The 11,735-nt window shown below is 31.2% G+C and overlaps 1 protein-coding gene across 1 annotated transcript in view; it reads right to left on the bottom strand.

Moving 5' to 3' along the window:
• cnbd1 (cyclic nucleotide binding domain containing 1) overlaps window positions 1–11,735 on the bottom strand; it is a 57,808-nt gene that overhangs the window by 6,163 nt on the left and 39,910 nt on the right. Inside the window, exons 5-8 of the mRNA XM_073830594.1 lie at window positions 10,632–10,777; window positions 3,588–3,679; window positions 3,216–3,353; window positions 824–956 (exon numbers count right to left, since the gene is read on the bottom strand). Coding sequence (XP_073686695.1) covers window positions 824–956; window positions 3,216–3,353; window positions 3,588–3,679; window positions 10,632–10,777 — 509 coding nt within the window. The remainder of the gene's footprint in view (window positions 1–823; window positions 957–3,215; window positions 3,354–3,587; window positions 3,680–10,631; window positions 10,778–11,735) is intronic.

Here is an 11,735-nt window from a genome sequence, read left to right as displayed (position 1 = left end):
AACACACATTGCCGTGAACTAATCTGCGAACAATTTTTATGTTTAATTGTTCGCACATGTTTAAAGATCTGGTCTAGCATGGAATGATCTCACTGAAAAGTGTCTTTCAAGAAAACAGATTCACTTAAAAGCTAAAGCCTTTCATTAAAGAGGAAGATACGAATGAAGATGTATAATTGGAGGGAGGACTGAGATAATGGGACGCAGCCACAGAAGACTAGAGATTCCAGCAACTAAATAAAGATTTCAGCCATGATAGCCGATCTCCGCCCAATATCTCAGAGCAACCACAGCACACCATATGCCCGCCTGTCAGCTCCAGGACAGGAAGGGAGATTGAACAGGCTAAAAGGGTAGTCACAGCAGACTTTGTCTTCAATTCGGTTCCATTCGTGTCCATAAAAAGCAAACACCTGTCGTTTCCAGCACACTAAAACTCAACATTAGTGAAATGAGAGCTGCAAACCCAATTTGAGCAACAGTCGTTGGACACTCCTGCAATGACACACACATAAACATATGCACCAAAATGAATATCTAGGCTTCAATATTTCCCAAATGAGGTGTAAAAGCAGCCGTCCCGGTAATTAAAGTCAGCTGTGCGGGTAATGGAGCAGCTTGTATTTTTCTCTAATCATATTCGAGTGCTCTCCACCCATAAACACATTTATTTAGGGGCAAACGTGTTGAGTGTCGCACTAAGTGAGGAAAAACATTACGCCGTCCAGGTGCTAAGCATCAGTCAACGGAACAAAACTAAAGTGCGCGAGACGCCGCCGTGATTCATTGTGACAACACGTATTCAATCAAGACACCCACTTACCTTGATTAGCAGGGAATGTTTTTAGCTGCATGCCGTCCACCAGGTGGTTGATGGAAAGCTTTGGCCAGTGAAGGTACAGCTGGCAACCCTGGATCAGAGACACTTTAACTTCGTGGTCCTGTGCCAGGAGGTCCTACAAATAACAATAGAGGACAATGTGTCTTTGATGGAATCGTTTTAGGACGCCAAGGACAGGATACACACTACCATATTGGTTTTGGCTGGTATCAAAGATTTTTTTATGTATTACTTTTGGAAAGTAACAATAATTCAGAATTTAATTGTGCATACTTGATACCACTACATTTACATTTAGATGATCTTTGTCGTCATCTAACGCTCAGACCTAATCCTATTAATGATTCATTATTAACAATGATTTATGAATATTAAGATTAAATAATTGTGTTATGTTGTAAAATATTAATATTAAATCGTAATGTTTTTGATTATCTTTGCAGTCATGCTCTGAGGTAATCCTAATAATAATAATTTACTGATAATAAATTATAAATATTAAATACTATTATTATTTAGATTGTCATCTAATGCTCAGAGTTAAACTTAGTATTAATTTATTAATAGCAATTTCTTAATTAATTATAATATTAAATACGATGTTAATTAACCATTACCATTTTATATTTGTATTATTAACATCGTATTAATACAATATTAATAATATAAATATTAAATGGTAATCATTTACATTTTCAACATCATCAATGTCCAGAGGTAATCATAATAACAATAATTTACTGATAATAAATGATTAATATTCAATTGTTACAATATTTAATATTAAGAAACTATATTGTTAATAAATATTTTAATAATAACAACAATCTATATATAAATAAATTAATTAAAATGTCATCTAATGCTCAAGGTAATCTATTTTATTATTAATAATAATGAAATTATTCATTTTAAGATGAACTTATTACAATATTTAATTAACAAATTATACTGTTAATAAATATAATAAATACTAATATTAATTTAGACTGTCTTCTAATGTTCAGTTAATATTAAAAATAATAAATTAATATAAATAATAATTTGCTACCATTATGATTATTTAAAATATTAATCATTATAAATAGTAATATTTTAGATTATCTTCATTATATCATCCAATGCTCAGAGGTTATAATAATAATAATAACAATATACTGCTAATAAATTATTAATCTTAAAATTAAATTATTATTATTACAATAATAAATGCTAAGAAATTATATGAATATAATGAATATTACATATTAATACTATTAATTTAGATCATCATCTAAAGCTCAGAGCAAAAATAAATAATAATTTATTATTCATAGCAGTGTATTGTCATAAGTAAAATGTTAATCAATATAAATATTAATTAGTAATCATTTAGATTATCTTCATCATCTAACGCTTAAAGGTAATCCTAATAATAATAATTTAACAATAATAAATTAATAATATTACATTTCAATATTAATTATTAAGAAATTATATGGTTAATATAATAAACTTAATACTTAATATAAAACTTAATACTAATACTTTATTAATAATAATGAAAATAATTAATATTATAATTAATTATGAAATATATTATATGTAAATTATGTTATAAAATATTAATAAATTTAAATATTAGATCATCTTCGCCATGATCTAATGCTCAAAGATAATCCTAATCATATTTATTTATTGATAAAATACAAAATAATATAAATAATACAATAAAATATCAATACATTATATTAAAAAAATTTACATTATTAATTTAGACTGTCATCTAATGCTCAGAGTTCATCTTAATATGAACAATAACAACAACATTTTTTATAATATGATTAAATAATTACCTTAAATATAATGTTGTTAATACAATATGAATCAATATAAATATTAAATGCTATCATCTAACGCTCTGAGGTAATCCTAACAATATAAAAAATTACTGACAATAAATGTTTAATATTAAGATTAAACAATATTAATAACTATTAAACATTATAAATAATATTATTAATTTCAAATAATACTAATCTTTATTAATCTTATAATCTTCATATTACTAATGTTAATACCTTAATAATATTAATTAAGATTACATTATTATAGTAATATGATACATTAACATTGTAAAATATAATCATTAGCAAATCTCAAAATTAGTGTACCTTTTTCATAATTACATTATAATGTGGCGATGAATAAATTAGCTTTTAAAACAACTAATTTTAGTGTTTTATTTTTCATTTATTTGGACAAAATTAGTTACTGGTCATTAATCAGCTATAACATGAAAACAATTACAGGCCATAATATAAAATATTGTAGTTTCTCTAGTCTGTAAAGTACATTTCACTTTTGTGTTAAGTGAAGCATCACGCTGCTGCACCTTTTTCAGCTTCTCGTAGCCAGAGCGAGATATTTTGAGAATCTCGCAGGTCTCGAGTGTCATAACACACTGGATGATGGCACCTCCATCTACAGCGTTTACAGCTTCACAGGATCCAAATGAACCTCCAGCTGAAATCTAGATGAACAAACACACCAAATACAGTACACTTGTTATCATCCATTGGTGTGGATACTAAAATAGCTATCATTATAGTTTCCATTCTTGGTATGAATGGGTCTTAACTGTAGATAATAAAAGAGCATATTGCCTGAGAATCTGCTTGTCAGCAGCAAGGTATGAACTGTAATGTTTTTAATGTTAGGGCCAATTTAAACTCAACAGCTGATAAGCAAGTAGCGTAATTTATACCGTAGAGACGGTCTGATCCTCTTTAAGGGTTTCATGGTTGAACGGTTTCACAGAGCCCTTCAGAACGAGGTAAAATCCATTATGTCCGAAAACTGTAATCAGAGAAAGAGAAGGGGAGATAAATATGGCAGAAGACACACTCGATTAGAAAACCCTCCACTCAACAGTTACGGTTCAGCTATTTCAGGTCAAAACGCTTGACCCTATTATGCAGGTGGGCAAGAGACTGACTGTTAAATCTTAGCACTGTTTCTGTTATGCAGAGAATAACACACATGCAGAATGAGATTACACACATTATAATGATTCAACAACACTAGGGAAAAGCATATGAGTAAATGCATGCATTCTAAAAAGAAATAAATCTAAACAATTGCATTTAAATGCTCTGTGGAGCAGTGAATTTCACATTTTAAAGGAAAGTTCACCTAAAGATTGTGATTCTTCCATCATTTATTTATCATAATGTAATTTCAAATGACTTCAATTTCAATATTTTTCTTGCTTAAGTTCATTATAAAGTATTCCAATTAAATCAAATTTAGTTTCTAACTAAAACTATTAAAATACTCTTATAAATAAATTATAAATAAATAAATAAAATCAGAAAGGTTGCATTGGCAGCTAACTTAAAAATGAAGCTAAAGTACTATAACTAAAACCCAAATTGAAAATTGAAAAAAAAAAAAAAATTGATTAATGGAAAGAAAATGACAGAAGCACATAACTAAATTATTAAAATTTCAACTAAAATTAAAATGATAACTTTAATTATAGAATTAATTTAATAAAAATTATTAAAAAATATAAATAATAAAACATAAAAAGTAAATATTAATCTAATGCTCAGAGGCAATCTAATAATAATAATTTACTGATAATAAATTATTAATATTAAGGTTAACACTTTACAATAAGGTTCATTAGTTAAACATTAGTTAATGTACTAACTAACATGAACTAAACATGAGCAATACATTTGTTACTGTATTTACTATTCATGTTAGTTCACACTGCATTAACTAATGTTAACAATTTTAATAACGTATTAGTAAATGTTGAAATTAACATTAACAAAGATTAATAAATGCTGTAGAAGTGCAGTTCATTATTAGTTAATGTCAACTGATATGGTTAACTAATGTTAACTAAAGAACCTTATTGTCAACATATCAGACATTAATATTATTCATTTAGATTTTCATTTAATGCTCAGAGTTATTATTCTTAATTTATTATTAATAACAATGTATTAATATTATGTTTAAATAATATTATAATATTAAATATTATGTTGTTAATAAAATATCAAGCAATACAAATATTAAATAGTAATCATTTACATTATTTTCACCGTGATCTAATGCTCAGAGGTAATCCAAATAATATTAATAAATCGTTAATATTAAGATTAAATTATTGCTATATTAAACATCAAGAAATTATATTGTTAATCAATGAAATATTAATATTATTCCAAAGACCTGGAATACCTGAAACTTCAACTAAAATTACAATGAAACTGAAAATATAAAAGTAATTTTATTAAAATAAAACATAAAAAATAATAATAAATATAAAATATACATTAATAATAAAAAAGTAAATATTAATCTACTGATAATTATCAATATTAAGATTATATTATTATAATATTAAAGAAATTACATTTACAAATATGAAATATTAATATTCTTAATTTTATTTAGATTTTCATTTAATGCTGAGAGATAATATTCTTAATTTGTCATTAATAATAATTATTAAAATTATGGTAATATATATATATAAATACTAAAAAAAGATAAAAGCACATAACTAAATTACTGAAACTTTAAATTAAAATTAAATCTGAAAATGTAAAAGTAATTTTATAAAATATAACCTAAAACATAAAAAGTAAATATTGCACTTCAAATTAAAAAAAAATGTAAAAACTGAAAATATAAAAATAATTTAATAAAAATTATAACAAATATTAAATCTAAAATAAATACAAAAAATAAATTATAAAAATATAAAAAGTATATAAATATTACTACAGTATATACACCATAATAGTATATACTGTAAACAATGCTAAAAAATGCTGTAATACAAAAACAATTTAATGCTTTGGAGGTTGACAGCCCAAAAGTATTCAAAAGTGCAAATTAAGACAGTCTGCAAAAATGCTGATTTTATTAAGGAGGAAAAAAGTGGAAAGTTCATAATGACAGAATTTAATTTTGGATAAACTATTCTTTGAAAACAACAACATACTGATCATATTTCTTTGATAAATAATTAAAAGACACCATCATTCACCCCCAAAGCAGCATACAATTTCATATACACACATATTCTTTTGAGGAATTTTCACACACATTATAAAATGAGCTACATTCATATCCTTCAGTCATATCCATACTTTCAGACAAATAAATCATTTTGACACAAAGATCTGAATGGGATGAAAACTGCTCTCCGAAAGCAAACCCCCCTGTAAACTTGGAAAAACACACCCCAACATCTCTCACTCCTCACACGCAAACTTTTCAGCCTGGCGCAGACGCCTATCAACAGCAAATCACAGTGTTTATGCTCTGTAATCATCTGCAGCTAAAACTTGCGTCTATAACGAAGCCCTTCCCCCCTCCATCTGTGACATACAACACACCACAGCCATTACCGCCCTCCAGACGAATCAATAAAGAAATCTCCATCTCCAAAACACCAGACGTTTGCAAAACGGCAACCATCGCTGTGGAGGCACGGATTCATGCTTTCACCAAATTGTCTTTCCTTTATGTTTTTGCTTAGAGGCCCTGGAAGAATACGTGACTGGTATTGAGCACAGATTAGCAGACGAATGAACACGTCAATAGAAAATCACGCATGCCGGGTTGGGCTCATAACCTTTTAGAAACACATCCAAACACTTGACAATATTCACAGGCGAGAGCGAAACACGATGCCAATGAAAGATCTGTTTGATTTCTCTTGACAGATCATGTTGCATGAGGCCACTGATATATAATATACGAACTAACAGTTTTGGATGAGAGAATCATCTTCTTTGGAAAGTGAGCCAAATGTGTTGCAAGGCTCTGGAACAAGAAAACAGCAGTGAGGTAATATTGTTTATGAAGCCTATATATTACATGAATAAGACTGCTGAGGTTCACATTCATGGATTAACTGTTCTGAAGCTGGAAATAGAAACAGGAAGATTTTAATGAAGCACAGATTTTTACAGATGATTTCCATGATTTTGCCAACACAACACCACAACGGCGGATGAAAAACAACAGATGAAATTATTTGCAAATAAGGGATTCCCTTATCCAGGGTTGCCAGGTTTTCACAACAAAACCCACGCAATTGCTACTCAAAAGCTCAGTTGCAATTTGAGGGCGCTCCCCTGGTAACAATCGAGTTCCGGGGGGTAAAATACTATTTTTGGCATGTTTCCTTTAGTAAAATTTGCATAACATCAGTTCATCTACTCTTTTGTTACATGTGACCCTGGACCACAAAACCAGTCTTAAAGGAGAAGTCCACTTCCAGAACAAAAATGTACAGATAATATACTCACCCCCTTGTCATCCAAGATGTTTGTGACTTTCTTTCTTCAGTCGATAAGAAATTATTTTTCTTGAGGAAAAACATTTAGGAATTATCTCCATATAATGGATGTCAATGGTGCCCCCAAGTTTGAACTTTCAAAATGCTGTTTAAATGCAGGTTCAAATGGCTCTAAACAATCCCAGCTGAGGAAGAAGGGTCTTATCTAGTAAAACGATCGGCCATTTTTTAAATAAAATGACAATTTATATACTTTTTAACCTCAAACGCTCATCTTGTCCCAGTCTGTGTGAACTCTGTTTTTTTCTGGCCAATACAGTTAGGTTATGTCGAAAAACTCTCAATTTCTTCCCCAACTTCAAAATCGTCCTACATCGCTGCAGAAGTACCGACCCAGTGTTTACATGTGAACATGCAAACGGCCTTTACAGAAAAAAGTAAAACAGTGATGTAGGACGATTTTGACATTGAAGAAGAAAATGAGACTGGCGTTATTTTGACATACACTGTATTGAAAATATATACGTGAACTTAGACAAGATGAGCATTTGAGGTTAAAAAGTATATAAATTGTCAATTTGTTAAAAAAAATGACCGATCGTTTAGCTAGATAAGACCCTTTCTTTATCGGCTTGGATCGTTTAGAGCCATTTGAAGCTGTATTTAAACTGAATTCTGAAAGTTCAAACTTGGGGGCACCATTGAAATCCATTATGTGGAGATAATTCCTGAAATGTTTTCCTCAAGAAACAATTTCTTATTGACTGAAAAAAGAAAGACATGAACATCATGGATGATAAAGGGGTGAGTAAATTATCTGTAAATTTTTGTTCTGGAAGTGGACTTCTCCTTTAAGTAGCACGGGTATATTTGTAGCAATAGCCAAATATGATCGATTTTTCTTCTATGACAAAAATCATTAGGATATTAAGTAAATATCATGTTCGATGAAGATATTTTGTAAATTTCCTACTGTAAATATATCAAAACTTAATTTTTTATTATTAATATGCATTGCTAGGACTTCATTTGGACAACTTTAAAGGCAATTTTCTCAATATTTAGATTTTTTCGCACCCTCAGATTCCAGGTTTTCTCTGCCAAATATTGTTCTATACTAACTAACAGACCATACATCAATTGAAAGCCTATTTATTCAGCTTTCAGATGATGGATAAATCTCAATTTCAAAATAAATTGATCCTTATGACTGGTTTTGTGGTCCAGGGTCACATATACTAAAACCTATGGGTGACACTTTACAACCTGATGAGCAATAACTAGAAATGCACCGATAGGAGTTTTTGGGCCGATACGATACCGATTTTAACAAACAATTGGTCAATTACGATACCGATATTGGTCAATTGCATAAAGCGATTGCATAAAACGACAACAAAAAAAGAGATCATCCACTCAGAGCAGAATTGATATTTAACCTTTCTGTTCCTGCATTCCTCTGTATTATTACAGTTCTGAAAATGGTTTGAGTAGAAAAAAATACGGGTTAATAATGTCATTTTTAAAACTTTTTCTTTGCCGAAGAAGAAGAAAAAAAAAATTAACTGTCAATGTTTTAAAGACAGTAAAGTATATTTTTAAGATATTTAAAAATGTTTGCAGCATAGATTAAAAAAAACGCTAGTCCTATAAGCAGTTTGAGAGGAAAAACCCACATTTCAACTGATTTCTCACACAAAGCTATCGTATGACTTCTGTAGACTTGAATATAGTGCATGAGTCATATGAAGCACTTTTATGATAAATTAATGGTGCTGTTTTGTCTTTTACCTCCATTATATTGAAAATAATGGCTTCAACAAAACATAGCAAATGCAGTCATTTGAGTTTTAACATCACTTTGAAGAACTATATCACCAAAAGTGAAACTTTTCTGAAAATGTCCTCACCTCAGGCCATCCAAAATTTTGTTCAGTTGCTTTATCAGAACAGATTTGGAGAAATTTAGCATTACATCACTTGCTCACCAATGGATCCTCTGCAGTGAATGGGTGCCGTGCCGTCAGAATGAGAGTCCAAACAGCTGATAAAAACATCGCAATAAGTAATCAACATGACTCCAGACCATCAATTAACATCTTGTAAAGTGGAAAGCAGTAAGTTTGTAAAAAAAAAAAAATCCATCATAAAGGCATTTTAACTTTAAACCATCGCTTCTCCAATACTATGGATAGTGGCACCCATTCACTGCAGAGGATCCATTGGTGAGCAAGTGATGAAGAAACTTCTGATGAAGAAACAAACTTATCTACATATTAAATAGTCTAAATTTTCAGCAAATTTAAATTTTGGAGTGAACTATACGTGACCCTGAACCACAACACCAGTCATACGTGTTGTTTCGAAATTGAGATTTATACATTTTCTGAAAGCTAAATAAATAAGATTTCCATTGATGTATGGTTTGTTAGGACAATATTTGGTCGAGATCTTCATGGAACATGATCTTTATGCCGAGTTCAGACTGCACGATTTTCAAAGCAATCGCGTCACAGATGTGTTCACACTGCACGATGGATCGGCGACAGGGGGTTTCACACTGCATGACTTTACAATAGGAAGAATCGCGACAACTTTGTCCCGGTCCGCAAACTACGTCTCACAACCAAACACACGCGAGAAGTGACATGGAAACAACGCGAGGTCAGGCGTGCAAGTTCTCACGTGAGACTGGTATTATAATAAAAAATGGTAGCTGCAAGAAGATTGTCATACAAATTGCATGTGCACTCATTTGCAGTGAAAAGAAAAGAAGCAGAAGCTATTCTTGTTGATATTGTCTATACCTTCGTAACTCCTCCCCCAACTTCCCGCTGGCCTGGATGTTGCTGTCTCATTGGCTGTAGGTAATCGCCGATGTAATTTTCAGTCAGATCACCTTTCACACGCCATGATTTTGAATCGCCGACAGGTCCAGATATTTAGCATGCCAAATATCTCACGGGTGTCGGCGACACGTCGGCGATTTTCTCGGATCGCGTCTTTGATAGTTCACACTGTGTGATTGTCACCCGCGTGAACGAGCACCGATTTGCCTGTGATTTCGGGCATTTGTCGGCGATTTCTCAAAACCTGTCGGCGAGTCAAAATCGGGGCTAAAATCATGCAGTCTGAACTCGGCATTACTTAATATCCTAATGATTTCTGGCATAAAATTTTTTTATCATTTTGACCCATACAATGTATTTTTGGCAATTGCTACAAATATACCTGTGCTACTTAAGACTGGTTTTGTGGTCCTGGGTCACATATATGCTTTATTCCTTTAAGAATGTGACTCTGTGTGTCTGTGTGTGTCTGTGTGTGTGTGTGTCTGTCTGTGTGTGTGTGTGTGTGTGTGTGTGTGTGTGTGTGTGTGTGTGTGTGTGTGTGTGTGTGTGTGTGTGTGTGTGTGTGTGTGTGTGTGTGTGTGTGTGTGTGTGTGTGTGTGTGTGTGTGAATTTATATATCTCTCACTGATCTGTCCACGGTCCCAGGTCTCGACGGTGGTGACGGCACTAATCTGCTTCAGTTCCTGCGAGCCCAGCTGCGAGGTCAGACTGTGGACTCCCTTCAGCAGTTTATAAATGATATGATGCTCTGACTGCGATCTCTCAATAGGGCTGCAAAACACACAAAGAACCACAAATTCATTTTTCAGGAGACTAAACAAGCAAACTCTTCTCAATGGGTGCTCACACACACAGAGTTGGGGAAGCTACTCATTATTTACAGCATTTAAAGGGATAGTTCAGCCAAAAATGAAAATTTAAGACGTTTGTTCATCTTTGGAACACAAATTAAGATATTTTCAATGAAATCCAAGAGCTTTTTGACCCTGCATAGACAGCAAAGCAACTACCACATTCTAGGCCCAGAAAGGTAGTAAGGACATTGTTAAAATAGTCCATACTTGAGTCGTTAGAAATCTGTATGCATTTCTTTTTTCTGTTGAGCTCCAAAAAATATATTTTAAAGAATATTGGTGACCAAACAGTTGCTGGTAGCAGTTGACTTCAATGGTACTGAAAAAAATACTATGCAAGTCAATGGCTATCATCAACCGTTTGGTTTCCAGCATCCAAAAATATATTTTTTTGAGTTCAGCAGAAGACAGGAAGTCATATAGGTTTCAATCAACAACAGGATAAATAAATGACACAATTTTCATTTTTGGGTGAACTGTCCCATCTCTGTATAAAAGTAAAAATTAAATATAAATAAATAAATAAATTAATTAATTAATTAATTAAAAAATGGAACACATTATTCATAATACAATAAAAATGTTTTAAATAAAAAAATATATATATATATATATATATATATATACATTTATAACACAAAAATGTCTGATGGACTGGAACTGGTCCATTGAAATGAACGGACTAAAAGCAAAATACAAACAAATTTAAAACTTAAAATGACAGTGGTGGACAAAATTATTCGAACACTAGTATTTTCACCAGCTAAAATGGTTTTAACTCAGTTATTTTATCTTTTGCTGTAGTGTGTCAGTAGGAAATATACATGTTTACATTTATAAAAATTCATCTTGCCATTAATTGTATTAATCCAGTG

This window comes from Garra rufa, chromosome 24 (genome assembly GCF_049309525.1).
Source record: "Garra rufa chromosome 24, GarRuf1.0, whole genome shotgun sequence".
NCBI lineage: Eukaryota > Metazoa > Chordata > Actinopteri > Cypriniformes > Cyprinidae > Garra > Garra rufa.
The sequence above is the reverse complement of the archived record's forward strand: the minus strand, read 5'-3'. Positions and strand labels throughout refer to the sequence as shown.